The sequence below is a fragment of the Lolium perenne genome, chromosome 5 (assembly GCF_019359855.2).
Source record: "Lolium perenne isolate Kyuss_39 chromosome 5, Kyuss_2.0, whole genome shotgun sequence".
NCBI classification, from domain to species: domain Eukaryota; kingdom Viridiplantae; phylum Streptophyta; class Magnoliopsida; order Poales; family Poaceae; genus Lolium; species Lolium perenne.
In genome coordinates this window covers 219,831,721-219,848,446 of record NC_067248.2, presented here as the reverse complement: position 1 = coordinate 219,848,446, position 16,726 = coordinate 219,831,721, and the positions used below count along the sequence as shown (strand labels likewise).

At 45.9% G+C, this 16,726-nt stretch overlaps 1 protein-coding gene across 1 annotated transcript; it reads left to right on the top strand.

Annotated features, from left to right (window-relative positions):
- Positions 1 to 324: 324 nt before the first annotated feature.
- LOC127301971 (rhamnogalacturonan I rhamnosyltransferase 1) lies at positions 325 to 3,793 on the top strand. The gene is made up of 8 exons (XM_051332288.2): positions 325 to 841; positions 1,333 to 1,400; positions 1,518 to 1,606; positions 1,699 to 1,864; positions 1,958 to 2,247; positions 2,327 to 2,531; positions 2,615 to 2,769; positions 3,241 to 3,793. Exons 1-8 carry the CDS (start codon positions 547 to 549, stop codon positions 3,482 to 3,484), a joined length of 1,512 nt encoding a protein of 503 aa, XP_051188248.1. The 5' UTR covers positions 325 to 546; the 3' UTR covers positions 3,485 to 3,793.
- Positions 3,794 to 16,726: the final 12,933 nt, after the last annotated feature.

Below are 16,726 nucleotides of genomic sequence, written 5' to 3'. Positions count from 1 at the left end.
CCTGACATGTGGGGACACGGCCCCACACGTCAGTGGCGCCGAGCACCCCACGGCAGTCGGCAGATGACTTCACGGGACAATGTAGGCGCGCAGGTCAAACGTGGATCGCCCTACACGCATTCCATACGCCGAGCCCATTGGCAGCGCGTTTCCGGCTGTCTGACGCTGCGGGCCCAGTTTGTGATGTTGGTCCGTCGGTGCATAGACCGCGTTCAGGCGGACCTGTCGCTTACGTAGTACGGACATCCGCCTTGTCGCCGGGTGCGTACAAATAGGCCAGCCTGGCCGGGCGCGCACGCTTTGACACGCGCCTCGCCTCGCCTCCTCTCGCCGCCGGTGGCCGCGTCGGCCGCTCAGACACGTCACCCTCGCGCCCTGTGGCAAGGAGCCCAGAGCTAGGAGGAAGCACAATCGAAAGCGAGGCAAGAGGTCCTTGATCACCAGCCAGATACTGCCCCCAGTTCAGACGGCGGCGAGACCGCGGCGCGGCGCTACCCGCTCCATCGGGCCGGCGAGCTCCTGGCGCGGGCGCTTCCGCCGCGCGAGATGGGCGCCGGCGGGAAGGCCGCGAAGGCGCGGCGGGCGGCGCGGGTGAGCCTCTGGGTGGCGCGCGCGAGCACCACCGTGCTGCTCTGGACCTGCGTGGTGCTCCTCGCGGCCGCCTTCGGGGAGCGCCTGGCGCCCAGCGTGCTGGGCGGGGTCTGGCCCGGCTGCCTCACGCAGACGCTCGTCATCGTGCAGCGCCCGCTGCTGCTGCCCGCCGACGAGAGGGTCGCCGTCCACACCGCAATCTCCACCACCGCCGCCGCCAACGCCAACGCAGTCGCGCTGCCGCCCAAGAGTAAGCTGGACGCCTCTTGCTCGTTTCCTCCCCTCTCCTTCCCTTATTCGCTTAAGGAATATTTGCGTATTAGGCGGCTTCCCTTCCTTGCTCTGCCCAGGAATATTTCAGCTTCCATTAACGCTTTCCCCTTCCCATTTGTCGCCTTCCATGCGAGATATCAATTAAGTTAGCATTTCCATGTTGGTGAATTTGGCCTGTTCCAGTCTGTCGATAGCTTGATTTAATGTACAACCCAGGTCCAATTCGGTTCATGCGCTGGTTCTCTTTCGACCGATCAAGTTCCTGTCGGCCCAATTTGGTCGAATGATTCCGTCCGTGTCTGTCGAGAACAGTCCGTTTGAACGATTCGGTTAATAAGTGCGCATCTTCCGTGCGTGCGTTTTACTGCAATTTCTAACCCTGTTACACCCATCTACAATCAATTAGTATTATTTTCCTTTTAGAAAATGGAAGATATAACCATTTGATCTGGCATGTTCTATGTTCAGGAATCTACAAGAACAATGGCTATCTCATGGTCTCCTGCAACGGGGGTCTTAACCAGATGCGAGCCGCTGTAAGTACTGCTTGCTCAAATCTCAATACATCTACCACGCTGTTTGCATTTCTGAACCATTGCCGCTGTTCAAATACTGATGAAACTGAAGCCTGATAGCTCCACTATTGAAATCAGATATGTGATATGGTGACGGTTGCGAGATACTTGAATGTCACCCTCATCGTGCCGGAGTTGGATAAAACCTCATTTTGGGCTGATCCTAGGTCAGCATTTCTTACTGCACTCGCCTCTGTTCTTGACAGATTCAGTTAAGGACTGCATTTGCTTTACGCTTTTCCGTTTCTTTTGTCTACAGCGAGTTCCAGGATATATTTGATGTGGACTACTTCATAGCGTCATTGAGAGACGAGGTTCGGATACTGAAAGAGCTGCCTCCAAGGCTGAAAAAAAGAGTTGAAATGGGATATCTTCGCTCCATGCCTCCCGTCAGTTGGTCTGATATATCCTATTACCAGAATCAGGTTTGTTTCATCTCTCAGTTTCTCAATGATGTATCTAAATTATATGCAAAACCAGGTGAAGACTCATTAAGTGTTTCTTTGGGTGGGAAACAGATTCTGCCAATAATAAAGAAGTACAAGGTCCTTCATCTGAATAAGACAGATGCCCGGCTTGCAAATAATGACCTGCCCATGGAGATTCAGAAACTGAGGTGCCGCGTCAATTTTGCTGCATTGAGATTTACCCCTGAAATAGAGGAGCTGGGCAGACGCGTGGTTCGAATTCTTCGCCGGAATGGACCCTTTGTGGTTCTTCACTTGCGGTATGAGATGGACATGCTTGCTTTCTCTGGATGTACGCATGGTTGCAGCCACGAGGAGGCTGAGGAGCTCACAAGAATGAGGTATTACATCCCATCCAAGAATTTTCTCAAGATGTTCTAAACCTTTTACTGACAAACCAATTATGCTGTAAAATTGAAGATATGCTTACCCATGGTGGAAAGAGAAAGTGATCGACTCCAATGCGAAGAGGAAAGAAGGCCTCTGTCCATTAACACCGGAGGAGATTGCAATGGTATTAAAGGCACTCGACATTGATCCCAGTTATCAAATATACATTGCTGCTGGTGAAATATATGGTGGACAAAGAAGAATGGCTGCACTGACCTCAGCCTATCCCAATGTGGTTCGTTCAACATCTTCAAGACAATACTGCATTCTTATAATTTCTTTTGTATCTAAAATGAATTCGTTACTGGTGATGATCAGGTAAGGAAGGAGACATTACTGCCTTCCGGTCTCAGGTTTTTCCAGAACCATTCTTCCCAGATGGCAGCATTGGATTATATGGTGTCCTTGGAGAGTGATGTTTTCATCCCCACTTATGATGGTAACATGGCAAAAGTTGTTGAAGGCCATCGCAGGTATTTTTTTTGTTGTCAAGTTCCAGTATTCCAAACAACATAACATTTTATTTGGCATGTTATGTTTGCGCAACATTTCCCTCCCTCGTCATGCTACGCTGTATCATGTTATACTTATCAGTAAACATAAAAGTTAATCCCTTGGAATAAATATGAAGAAACAACTAATACGTGCACTATGTTATGCTGCACGATCTCAATGTTAATCTAAAACCAGTTTTCTAGGAGTGACAGAATTTTCCAGCACTTAACTTTTAGGACGACCTTATTATAAGTTGCGTGTTGATAGTCAAATGTCTGAAACATGAAGTATGCTGTTGCGTTTTTGTTGTTGTTGCATTGTTTGTAAAATTAATGTCTGTATGTAAGCTGAAACTTTGAGGTGTGACAGTCTTAGTTTCTGAATAAACTTTTACCCCATTTTTATTCAACTGTTGATGGTTCATGTCTCATCTGTTCCCATGATCACAGATACCTGGGGTTCAAGAAGACGGTGCTGTTAGATCGGAAGCTTATAGTTGAGCTCGTTGATCAGTACAAAAATGGCACACTGAGCTGGACTGATTTCTCCTCCTCTGTGAAGGCATCGCATACCAGCCGCATGGGTGCACCATCCAGGAGGCAGGTGATTCCTGACAAGCCCAAGGAAGAGGACTACTTCTATGCCAACCCTTATGAGTGTTTGCACCAACCAGATGAGCTATCAGTATTGTGATGCCCTCGAAGTATACAGCATTCTTTCAGAGCCACGGGCAGGCTTGGATTACATTTCAGTTTGAATTGACAGCGGCTGGAGATTCTAGTTGTATTGATGCGGATGCACACGATAGATAAATAGTGCCTTTTGCTAGGTGGTTGTATATACAGATTGACATAATTGCCAATTCCCTTGTTGCTGAAATAGGCAAACGTAGTTTTGTGTTGTACAGGACATTTATAGGGGTTGGAACAAAAGTACACGAGTAGAGTTTTTTCAGTTTCTGGTTTGAACTTGCTGACGATCAATGAATTGTTCTTTTTCCTACGAGAATGATGGTGAATTGTTCTAACATTGTACATTTGGGTAATTTGGGTCATGATTGTGGTTTTGGTTCTTGGCGTCATGTTTGTCTCTGAAGTTAAGTAAAGTTCTTCCGTGGTGTTTGTACAAGTTCGCTATTTTAGAAGACTTGAAACTTGGACCACTAACATAGACAAGACTACCTAGATTTGTCAACACGAAATGTACCAACACCGTTTATAATTTTGTGAATTCTCGGTAGTGTATAATGTACCTATAAAAGGGTAGTAAGGCCAACAGGCATGTATTCCAAATTGTGTTAACTAGTAAAATGCAAACCTGCACTACCAGAACTGATTGCTGTCACAAGTTGGTATCTATGATGGGCTCGTCGACAAGTGACCAACTGAAGGAAGATTCAAGATCCGAGAAGGATGGCAAGGGGCCATCGATGCCTTGTATGCTAATAATTTCTTTGCTACAAATTCGCTAAAACCCAAAGCTAAACGAGGCGGCTGGACGCGTCCTTTGCAGGACCATGTTAAGGTCAATGTTGATGGGTCTTTTGGCCAGAATATGCCCAGAGGAACGACATGAGTAGTGATCATGGACAACAAGGGTTCTTTCATTGCCGCAACAAATTCTAGATAAATGTGGTCCTAGATGCGCAGGCACATGCACTAAAAGAAGGATTGGTCATAGGTCTCATAGCTCAGACCATCGGCTGTAATAAACTTATGCTATCATCGGACTGTTTGGAAGCTCTCAACTCGGTGACGGAGGGAATCTCTCTCGGTCCTGTAGCAGCTATATTCGAATATTCGATGATTGTTATCACCTAGCTGCAAAATTCATGAAGATTATTTTTGAACATCCTCATTGTGCAGCCAATTGTGTCAATTATGAATTATCGAGGTTAGCTAGGAGATCATGTGAGAAGGTGTGGCTCAATGATCCACCGGATTCTATCGTAGTTTTATCACTTGCAGGTGTAACTATGATTCTAGGTAAATGAAAGTGTTGATATAGAAAAAAATACAAACCTGCCGTTGGATTATTCACATTCAAATCCATATCCACATCATTTGAGTACGGTATGGGTTAACAAAAAGAATGAATTTAATTTTTTACCCTACATTAGTGACACATATTACCCCATTTAGTGTAACTTCTACTAAAATATTCAATTCATGAGGATTTGAACACGGCTTAACACCACTTTAGTATTTGCTTGTTATTGTTTGATAGCACATACATGATATGTCGATGTGCTGTGAAAAAACATGTAAATATTTGAGGGCATCATCTATAATTATGACCAGATTTTTTTATCCATATGCTCGATTCCTGTCTTGATATTTTTAGATCCAGATAATCACCTAACACCTTGTCTAATGAACTCACATAAAACAAGGATCCAAAACTTTTTACATGGTTAATCTATATAAATTTCACCCGATGGGTAATTAATGTCACAAAGACATAGGTAGAGGGTAAAAAGTTAAAATTCACTAACAAAAAATACCCATTCTTATTTAGGGTGTGGGTGGGGTTGGGTGTGTGTGTGTTAGATGTAATAGCATGGTTTTAGTGATTAGACAGTGACAACAAATTCATGATCTATTATAGCTTTGCCTTTTTTTGCTATCTCACTAGAGATAAAGTGAATGCATGTGCTATGTTCGTCACGTGACAAAAGTGATGATCATGTTTGTTCAAGATAGTATATATGATATTCAAATATCATGTCAAAGGACTTATGGCTATACTCTGTTAGTTCTCAATACAAGATTGCATGGAGCTTTCCCTATCTTGTGGAGTATAAGAGAGATGTATTGCATCATCTCTATGTTAGGACGTAAGTGATGCCCATATGAATGCGTATCTTACACATATTGAAGTTGCATTCTTTATATCTCATTGATGAATTGTTATTGTCCACTACAACTTAAAAGAGAGAATAGTCAAGTGAACCCATGAACACCGGTCCAAATTTAATCATAAGAAACTCCTTTTCATTGTATTTATCTTACTTTCTATTTGCAACACTATTTTAATCCAAAAATACAAAATATATTTATTGATCTTATTTTTACACAAAACCCCCTAAAAACAAACCTTTGATGGGTTCGTTGCACGGAAAACAAAAATTTATCATTCATATGACTCATGCTCTACCTTTCGGTATTCCGTGTTCCGAGACCATGTCTGTACATGCTAGGTGACATAGGCATTCCAAATGGGCCTGCCGAAGATAGTACCCGGGGTTTACTGAAGGCCCATTACCCGAAGAATAAGAAGATTCGGAAGCCCAAGATATTATTAAGGAAAGCTAGAGTTGTAATAGGAAGTGTTATTTGCAATCTTGCGGGATGAGTTAGAAACCATCCCGGACTCTGTAACTTGTACAACACGAATCCCTCGGCTCCGCCTCCTATATAAAGGGGGAGTCGAGGGGCGAGGAAGGCATCGAATCATTGTTTACAAACCCTAGTTTTCATAATCGTCGAGTACTTTTCGGCTGAAACCTTCGAGATCTACTTGCCCTCTACTTCTAACTAAACCCTAGCCTACAATCCATAGGCATTGACAAGTTAATACCTTGTCAATTGGCGCCGTCTGTGGGGACTAGAGGCGTAAGGATCTGATCTCGATGGCACGTTCAAGATCTTCGACATCATCAACCGCAAGCAACGCAATGGATCGAGGTAAACAGATCGCTGCTGGTCCTGTCGATTTTGTTCCTCACCCACCCTCCCGTTTGGATGCATATGCGTATCTGGCGGAGCCTATGGAGATGACGTTCGGAAGGTTTCGCTTTCGCATCGAGAAGGAATGATCGTATCGTGTCGAAATTCCGATTTCGTCGGGATCGTCGGCGGTCGATTCCGATTTTTCAAGGTATACATCGTCAACCGAATCAGGAGAAGAAGAAACTTCGTCGACACGCTACGTCAGCACCAGGGCAAGAGAGAAACTCGCCAAGATCTTCAGCGACATGTCGTTTGAGTCATCTGCGGACTCATATATAAGCGATGGCTCAAGCAGTGTCGACAGTTACGACTTCATCGACAAATCTATTACAGTGGGCAAGGTCTTCATCAATCTCAACGATGGTGTCACCAAACCCAACATAGATCTGAATACAAAATATCATCAGATTTATGCCATTGAAGAGCCAAATAATGATCAAGAGGAAACATCTGAGGCTTTCGACGATCTGGAAAATCCATACGTCGATCCCTCCGATCTGCGACGAGGCCTGGGCAATAAGTACGTCGGGCCACAGCCGCGACACAGAGTTCAACTCCCGCAAGCAGCGTGGGATAGAGCCGCGAGAGCTATGGACGGCTCAGAACCAATGGCCACCACAGCCACGCGAGAGGAATTACAAGCATATCAATATAGGCTCGCACGAGCTGCAAGAGAATTGGAAAAACAGACAGCTGAGTTAAACAGAAGAAAGGAGGCAGCTTCTGCATCCAGCAGGAGAAGGGCAGATTTGAGTCGACAATCTAGAACTTCGGGTGATAGCCACAGGGAGGCTCGGAACAGAGCAAGATCGAGGTTACAACACATACCCAAAGCAGAAAGAGAGCACTTGGTCCAAAACCTCGACATGTCCTTTATGTCGATAGATACAAGAGGAAACATCATCCCTAAGACACCAGAGGCTGGGTATATGGCGACACATGCTTTTATCCTCGCATCTAAACCACCTCCAGGAGATCCAAGGGAAACACTATACAATATGGCGATAGCAGGAGTTGGAGCTATGGGGACAGCGTTTGTATCAACGCCTCCCGAAGGAGCGGCAAGGCAAAATAGTCCACGACCTGCAGCAGCAGCAGCGGCAGCCCCTGAAGGACCAAGTGGAGCAAGAGACACGGCAGCACAAGCAAGGGTCGACAGAGCGCGGCAAAGCAGAAGGGAACATCGGCAATCCCCAGAGCTTAACGATGAGGATATGTGTAGCTTGCCGTGCTTCACAAGGAGAGTCCGAAAAACTCGAGTCCCTTCAGGATTCAAGTTACCTGACAACTTCAAGAAATTCGACGGCCTTCAAGATCCAGAGGACTGGCTAGTTGATTATCTCGAGACGGTGAAACTCATAGGAGGAACCAGGGCAACAGCTATGCAAAGCATCCAGGTGCATTTGAGTAGAGCCGCACGATCTTGGATAAAGAAACTTCCTCCAGGATCTATCGACAGCTGGGAAAGCTTCGAGGACGTGTTCGTCAAGAACTTCAGGTCCACGTGCAAAAAACCTGCGTCGTTAGAGGAGTTGAGAGCATGTCGACAAAAGCCAGACGAGCCAATGAGAAAATATATCCAAAGGTGGAACATCATCAAAAACTCGGCAGAAAATATATCTGACGAGAGAGCGATAGATGCGTTTGTCGCAGGAATCAGGCGTGGAGATTTCGTCGAGGACTTGGGAAGGACCAACCCAAAGACAGTATCCGCGTTAATGGAAATAGCAAACAGATGGGCAGATGGAGAAGATGCTGTCCACAACAAACGGCACAGGTCGCCAGAGGAGGACCGTGGTCGAAATTATCAACCGAGGCGACGATTTCCTCGGCAGTACCCGAACTATGATGCTCCAGGACAAATTTCGGCAGGTTTTCGGGCAAACACAGGAGGAAACAACAGAGATGATTATCAGAGAAGCAATGAGCAGCGAGGCGATAATAGAGACGATTCTCGAAACAACAGGCAAAATAGCGGTCCTAGGTTCCCGAGGCCTTTCGTGTCTCCTGAAGAGATGATGAATGGGCCGTGTCAGATGCACTTTTTCCTCGACAGCAACGGAAAAAGACAGTCAGGACATCTGCAGAAAGATTGTCGCAATTTCCAGGCAATGTTAAGGTGGGCAGAGCACGCTAACGCTCGGGCAGCACAGAGAAATCCTCGAGAACCCAGGAGCGAGATTCACTTGCCACCTCCCCCAGCAATTACAGAAGACAATCGACATCAGCTCAGAATAGCGGCAGCACCTCCACCACCACCCTATGTTGATCCTAACTCCAACGGAGCGGTGTCGATGATTCAGAAGGGAAGGCCATCCAATAGAGCTTAGAAAGTAATCTCACGACAGGTGTTTATGGCAGAAAAAATGCCTCCACCAACAGTCGAGTATCTTAATTGGTCAGGGCAAGATATTGGCTTCACCATAGCAGATCATCCGCAGCAAGTTCCTCGACCAGGGCAGTCAGCACTTATTTTGCCAGCAGTTATTGCGGGATTTGATGTCTCTCGAGTGTTCATAGACGGCGGCAACCCTAAACCTTATGTATGCAGATACATTGAGGAAGATGAACATATCCCTAGCGAACTTGAAGCCAACAGACACAAGGTTCCACGGTATCACACCGGAGAAACCAAGTTATCCATTGGGGAAGATCAATCTCGACGTTCAGTTTGGAACCCGAGAGAATTATAGAATCGAGAGGCTGGAATTTGAAGTCGTGGATTTTCCGTCGCAGTACCACGCTCTATTGGGACGACCAGCATATGCTAGATTTATGGCGGTGCCACACTATACATACTTGTTGTGGAGGATGCCTGGACCAAAGGGACCAATCACAGTCAAAGGAAGCTTCGCCTTAGCCGATAAGTGCGATAAGGATTTTCATCGGATATCAGAAACTTTCGGGATGCAAGCTGAGTATCTGGCGTCAAGGAGTATGACTGACTACGACGTGCTGCCAGACGTTGGAAGGCCAAACAAAGAATCAACTTTCAACACCGAGAAAAATTCTAAGGAGGTGCAGATTCACCCGACAGACCCGAAAAAGACGACGTCCATCGCAAACGACATGGACCTCGCATAGGAAAGCGCGCTTGTCGAGTTCCTCTGTGAGAACTGGAAAATCTTCGCATGGTGTCCAGCTGACATGCCAGGAGTACCCAGGGAACTTGCCGAGCACCACCTAAACTTGGATCCACTAGCGAAACCAATCAAACAACCTTTGCGGCGTTTTTCGGAACCAAACCGCAAGGCCATGCTGTCAGAAATTGATCGACTACGAGAAGCGGGTTTTATCAAGGAGTTGCACACAGAAGCCACATGGGTAGCAAATCCTGTGTTGGTGCCAAAGAAAAACACTAAGGTCCTTCGCATGTGCGTCGACTTTACGTGTCTCAACAAACATTGTCCAAAGGATCACTTTCCCCTCCCGAGGATCGATCAAATTATCGACTCCACGGCTGGATGTGAACGTCTTTCCTTCCTGGACGCATATTCTGGTTACAACCAGATCAGATTGAAAGAAGAAGATGAAGTAAAGACAGCGTTCATCACAACTTATGGCGTGTTTTGCTACAGAACAATGCCCTTTGGTCTAAAAAACGCGGGAGCAACATATCAGAGGATGATGCAGAAGTGTTTGGCGACACAGATTGGGAAAAACGTGCAAGTATACATCGACGATGTCGTCATAACGTCAAAAAAGGGGGCCACGCTGATCGAGGATCTCAAGGAAACCTTTGACAACCTCAATAAATTCTGCCTCAAGCTGAACCCGACGAAGTGTTCTTTTGGCGTCCCAGCAGGAGAACTTCTGGGGTTTCTAGTTTCAGCAAGAGGGATTGAAGCAAATCCCGACAAAATACAAGCTATCGTAACAATGAGGAAGCCAACAAAGTTGAAAGAAATACAGCAGCTAACTGGGCGAGTCGCAGCTTTAAGCAGATTCGTCGCCAGGCTGGGAGAAAAAGCGTTACCATTTTACGCTCTGATAAAGCAAGGAGACAAATTCCAGTGGAACGAAGAGGCCGACAGAGCTTTCGAGGATTTGAAGCGCACAATCTCGACACCACCAATTTTGGTGGCGCCGAAGGAAAAGGAACCTCTCCTGCTGTATATTGCAGCCACGCCCCAAGTGGTTAGCACGGTGCTAGTTGTCGAAAGAGAAGAAGAAGGAAAACTCCATGGAGTGCAAAGACCAGTATATTTCATCAGTGAAGTTTTATCACCTTCCAAACAGCGGTACCCGCAGTACAGAAACTAGCATATGGAGTAATTGCAACGGCAAGGAAGTTGCGCCACTATTTTTCGGCACATCCGATAATAGTAGTCAATGAAGCACCTCTTTCAAATATACTGAACAATCCAGAAGCTACAGGGCGTGTCTCCCTTTGGGGAATAGAACTTTCCCCTCGGGACATCACGTATGAAAAAAGAAAGGCAATCAAGTCGCAAGTTGCGCATTTCATTGCAGAGTGGATGGAGCTACAAAACACGGGACCCCCAGACTTGTCGAGAACCTGGACCATGAACTTCGATGGGTCCAAGAGAGTAGAAGGAGCTGGCGCAGGAGTAGTACTTATATCACCTGAAGGCGACAAGTTAAAATACGTCCTTCGGATGATGTTCCCTAACGCATCCAACAATGAAGCAGAATATGAAGCCCTCATACACGGGATGAAGATGGCGAAAGCCTGCGGTGCAACTCGACTAAAAATCTTCGGTGACTCACAATTGGTGGCTCAGCAAGTTATGAACCAATGTGACGCAGTCAATGATAGCATGATGGCATACAAGGAGGTGTACAATGAGCTCGAGAAGCTGTTTGATGGATGCGAGGTAAATCACATCGGTAGATTGAGCAATGATGAAGCCGACGTTCTTGCAAACATCGGGTCGCAGTGCCTCCCAATCCCGCCAGGAGTATTTTGGGAAGAAATAGCGGAGAGATCCACGAAGCCAAAAAAGGTGCAGAAAAAAGCAAAAGAAGAGAAAACTTCGACGCCCCTCAAAGAAACCACGGAGGATGAAGAGGACCAAGAGCTTGTGATGATGGTACAAATTCCTTGGATGCAAGCATATATATCATACATCCTCAGGAAAGAAATACCCGATGATCCAGTTGAGGCAAGGCGAGTTATTTGACGATCCAAAGCTTTCACAGTGATCAAAGGGGAATTATACAAGCGAAGTATTTCAGGCGTCCTGCAAAGGTGTGTCACACCCGAAGAAGGAAGAATAATTCTGAAGGATGTACACGAAGGAATATGTGGCCACCACGCAAGTAGTCGAGCTATTGCAGCCAAGGTTTTTCGGGCAGGATTCTATTGGTTGACAGCAATCGAGGACGCCAAAGAAATAGTACGAACCTGCGATGCGTGTCAAAGGTTTGCCGCAAAACCTCACTCTCCAGCGGCAGAACTAACACCAATACCATTGTCATGGCCCTTTGCCCAATGGGGACTTGATATGGTGGGCAAGTTGCACAAAGCTTCGCCAGGAGGATATGAGTACTTGCTGGTCGCTGTCGACAAATTCACTAAGTGGGTAGAAGCGAAGCCAATAAATTCACCAGATGCAGCGTCGGTAATAAAGTTTGTGAAAGGTCTCGTTTTTCGGTTTGGGGTGCCTCATAGCATTGTTACAGATAATGGTTCAAACTTCACATCCAAGGAATTCAAGGAATACTGCGCAGAAGTAGGCATTAAATTGCACTTTGCGTCAGTTGGACACCCGCAAACTAACGGACAAGTCGAGAAAGCCAATGGTATCATCTACAATGGCCTCAAAAAGCGCCTGCTAGGATCGCTCGAAAAAGCTCGGCATACTTGGCCAGAGGAATTGCCAAGTGTTTTGTGGAGCATCCGAACAACACCAAATACGGCGACACAAGAAACTCCGTTTTTTCTCGTCCACGGAGCCGAAGCAGTACTACCAATTGAAATAGAGCATGATTCTCCAAGGGTAACAGAGTATGACGAAGAAACATCACAAAAAGCTCGGGAGGATGATATGGACGCACTCGATGAAGCTCGCGATGAAGTACTTTCACGAGTCACCAAATACCAGCAAGACCTCAAAAACTACCACAGTCGACGGTTAAGACCAAGATCTTTTCAAGTTGGGGATTTGGTTTTGCGGTTAAATCAAAAAAGTACTGAGAAGCTCGAATCACCATGGTTGGGGCCTTACGTCGTCACAGAAGTCATCGACGGAGGAGCATACAGGATCAAGGACAAGAAGACAGGGGCTCCCGAGAAAAACCCCTGGAACGTGGCGCAGCTCAGGCGGTTCTACGCCTAAAGTTGAAATATAGTCAACCTCTGTAAAAATACAATGTACTGAAACGCCCGCGAGTTTTCAGACGCACTCTTTTCCTTTTCGGGGCACCGAGTGGGGCCGGAAAGGTTTTTAATGAGGCGGGCTCGCGGTGCTGCAATATAATAAAGATAGTGGAGATATACTTCTTATTCTTCGACACGCTCGGGGGCTCAACGCCTTCAAAGTCTCAAAATACGTACAATATAGACAAACTAAACTTACCGAAATATTTCGCCTTGGTACACTAATACCTCGCCAAATACAAACATCGGAAGATAACAATTATGAATATAGGGTACTCGTCAAAATCTTACTGCTTTGGTCCAACAACCTCGCAAACAAAAATATAGAACTTCGACACCACGACACTCGGGGGCTTCTAACCCATCAATGAAAAAACAAAGATATCTTATTATGACAGGAGGGAAAACCTTCGAGATAGCAAAACAGTATAAACTCCAGCCAAAAGCTCGGGGGCTCAGGGATCAAAAATAGAAAAAATACAGAGCTAACAGCTTTACAATATAGATTTTGTTTACAAATACACAAAGATGTATCAATGATGGAAATACAGCAAGAAGAGGAAAAAGTTTTCAAGGGAAACCTAGCACATGATCTATGGTTATTCGCTCAGTAGAAGGACGAGTACTATGCTCAGCATAGCTTCCCTTCACGAAGAACTCAGAATCCATCCGAAGAAGTTCATCCATCATATCTTCGGCAACAGGAGTCACCAAATCGTCAATCTTACCCATATTTCTCTTTTTCTTTGCCATCTTCGCCAGGCAAGTAGGAACAATTTGATCTATGGGCAATTTTGGATGGCAAATTTTTATCATCATCATGGCAAATCTTGCGCCAGCAGAAAGTTGAGCCCGCACAAAGCCATGGATTCGAGGAGCATCTCGAAATTTTTCCATTAAAGCTGGAAGGGTCTCTGGCATTTTGTTCCGAGGGAACATGGTTCCATAAACTAAGAACAAAGTCTTCGTACAGAAGTCAAGGAAGTCACGGACCTGAGCCGCGCGATCTTGAAATCTGACGATTTGGCGGGTGCGCTCAGGAGTAACCCAAAAGTTAGATCCATGTTGCGCAGCCAGTCTCAGCAAAACAGTGGTTCGAGCTTCAACACGTTGGTCTTCGGCAGCAGTATCCAGAAACGAGCCTGGCACAGCGAACAAAATATCAAGGAACAAATAGCGAAGAACAACATCCAACACGGTTACGAGCAGGAAACATACCTGTCATGTCCAAACTGGCATCAGTCATTAACTGAAGCATATAATTCTCGCGAGAAGAAGTTTCAGCGATGGCTTCTTTTGCCTGTTGAAGAGCAATTTTCTCTCTCTCGGACGCTTGTCGAGATTTTTCCATCATCGCAAGAGTTTATTTCTTCATGGATTGAAGTTGTTGTCGAAGTTCTTGCAAATCTTCCGACAAATGTTTGCTTGAAGAACCTTCGAGGGAGTTATCATCGATTAGCATTTTCTTCGAGAAGGAAGAAGCAGGTGAAGCATCGGCAGAGCAAGGATTGGTCGAATAGTTGTCAAATATTAACTGGAAAAGAAAGCGCCAGGATCAATGATAGTGCCAGAGGGAATTTTATTAATTTCTAGAAATATTTACATAGACATTACAAAAGAAGTTTCTCCAAAAGGACTACCAGGATAATTGTCGCCACAGCTAAATTGGCGACAAGGGCAAAAGAGACAGAGAAAGCAAAAAACAAAGAGGCATGCAACTAGACCTCCGGCCTTGATGAGCTAGGAGTTGAAGATGGTTTGATCCCGAGATAGGCCAGGATTTTCTTCGTGTTGGGCTTGGCTGCCTTGATCAAAGACCGCCATCTTGATTGCTCTATCTGCTCGGTGTCGCCAACCTTCATCCAGTCAACAGTTTGCTGGCTATCAGCGACCAAGGCAACAGTGCTCTCGACAGCAATCTTCATGTTCTCCTGGCGCATTTTCAGCCCAAGGTCCTCCGATGGATTGAAGCTCTGAGCAAGAGCAAGGAAAGTCTTGGGCTCCTCTTTCTTCGGGAAGAAGTAGGGGAATAGCTTCGACAATCCTGCGTCAGCATTCACCACGCCTTCACGAATTTCGGACCCATGAAGCTCCAGATAAGAAAGTGCGTCAAGGAGAGGATCATTGTCGGGATTCTCCAGATCAAACTCTTGGTTTGTTTGGCCTGCCACAGGAAATAAACGTTGGTCAAAAACAAGAAAAAGCAGGTCCTATAAAAAATAGAAGAGATCGATAAAATTACCTTTGAAGCGCCGACTTTGTGAATTCAGGCGCTTGAGGATTCCCTTTTCACGAGCAGCCTGTGCGGCTTTGTGCTCATTCAATGCAGCCTCAGCATCCTCAAGTCTCTTCTGCAGCTCCTCGACACTAGCAGCTTTTGCTTTGGCTTCATCAGCCTCTGCTTTGGCTTCGCTAGCAACAAGTTCGGCTTTCTTGCAGGCCGCTTCACTTTGCTCCAGTTTTTGAGCAAGTGCGTCGGCGCGTTTGTTGGCCTCTGCAAGTTTCTCTGTCGAAATAAAAAAGAAAGGTCAAAAATTGCGACAAACGACAGGAGCAAGAAGTCAGAAACAACGACAGCAAAAAAGTTATTACCTTCAGTTCTGCTGGCATACTCACGGTACCCAATGAATTGGGATCCGATGCGGATAAGCTCTTTGATCATGGGCTGTCAAAGAAGAACAAAGAAAGAGAAACATCGGTATGGAAAAAGAGTGAAGGCGTGAAAAAACAAATAGAGAAAATATAGATATTGGCAAGAAAAGTAAAAAACTTACATCATTCAAGAGCAGAGTAGAAGAGCTACCCAATTGAGGGGCAGGCTCAATGATCGTTTCAATCCTTGTCCTTTTTGGTGAAGGAGCAAGGGGGCTTGATGGCGGAGTAGTGGTGACGATGTTTCGTTGAGGAGGCGAAGATTCTTCTCCTTCAACTAGCGTATCCGAGGCAAGTAAAGTATGTGACGTGCTCGTCCGAGGAGCCACGTCAACAGTTGGTACTTCTTCCTCATCATCGCTGTGATTAAAAATCGACAGCATAAAAAGCAAGACAAGACAAACATTTCGAGTACAGAAATAAGGAGAAATAAAAATGACTTACGAGCTGACGAGGGATTCAAGATAAGGATCGTAAGCTGCCTTCTGATGTGAAGGATCAACTTCTTCGGCTTTGGAAGTGCCGGAATCTTCGACATCGTTCCTCTTCCTTTTGCCTTTCGGAGAGACAGCGGGAGGAGGAGATTGTGCCGACGCAGTGCCTTCGGAAGAACCCGCAGATTTTCGAGAATCCACGGGTTCATTCACAAAAAATGGAGCTTCTTGATTGTCATCAGTGACAATGGCCCTTTCTTTGAATTCTCCACCTTCAGGGAGAGGAGGAAGCGAGACAAGGTCTGGATGATTCTGTGCAAAATAAAATAGGGAGAGACGTCAGAAAAGAAGTTACAAAGAAGTTAGCAAAGCAACAACAAGACAATAGACAAAGATTACCTGGGGGAGTGGATTGGCGGCGCTGAATGGTTTTACACGACAAGAAGCAGGGACAGGATCTTTTTTGCTGAGAGATGAGATTTTTCGGACAAGCTTTTCCAAGTCTTTGACCTCCAAATCCACCGACAGCCGATCTACATCCTCGTTGCCAGCATATCTCCATAGAGGATATTTGCGAGCCTGAAGCGGCTGCACTCTAGTCCTAAGAAAGTATGCAGTAATTTGGATACCTGATAACTCTTTGCCGCGAGTATTTTGCAACTCGTGGATGCGAGCCATCAAGGCTTCTGTCGACGCCCTTTCTTCTTCAGTGGCCTCCGCGTCCCAGGAGCGGCGGCGAAAATTTTTCTCGGCACCATCAAAAGGAGGGATGTTG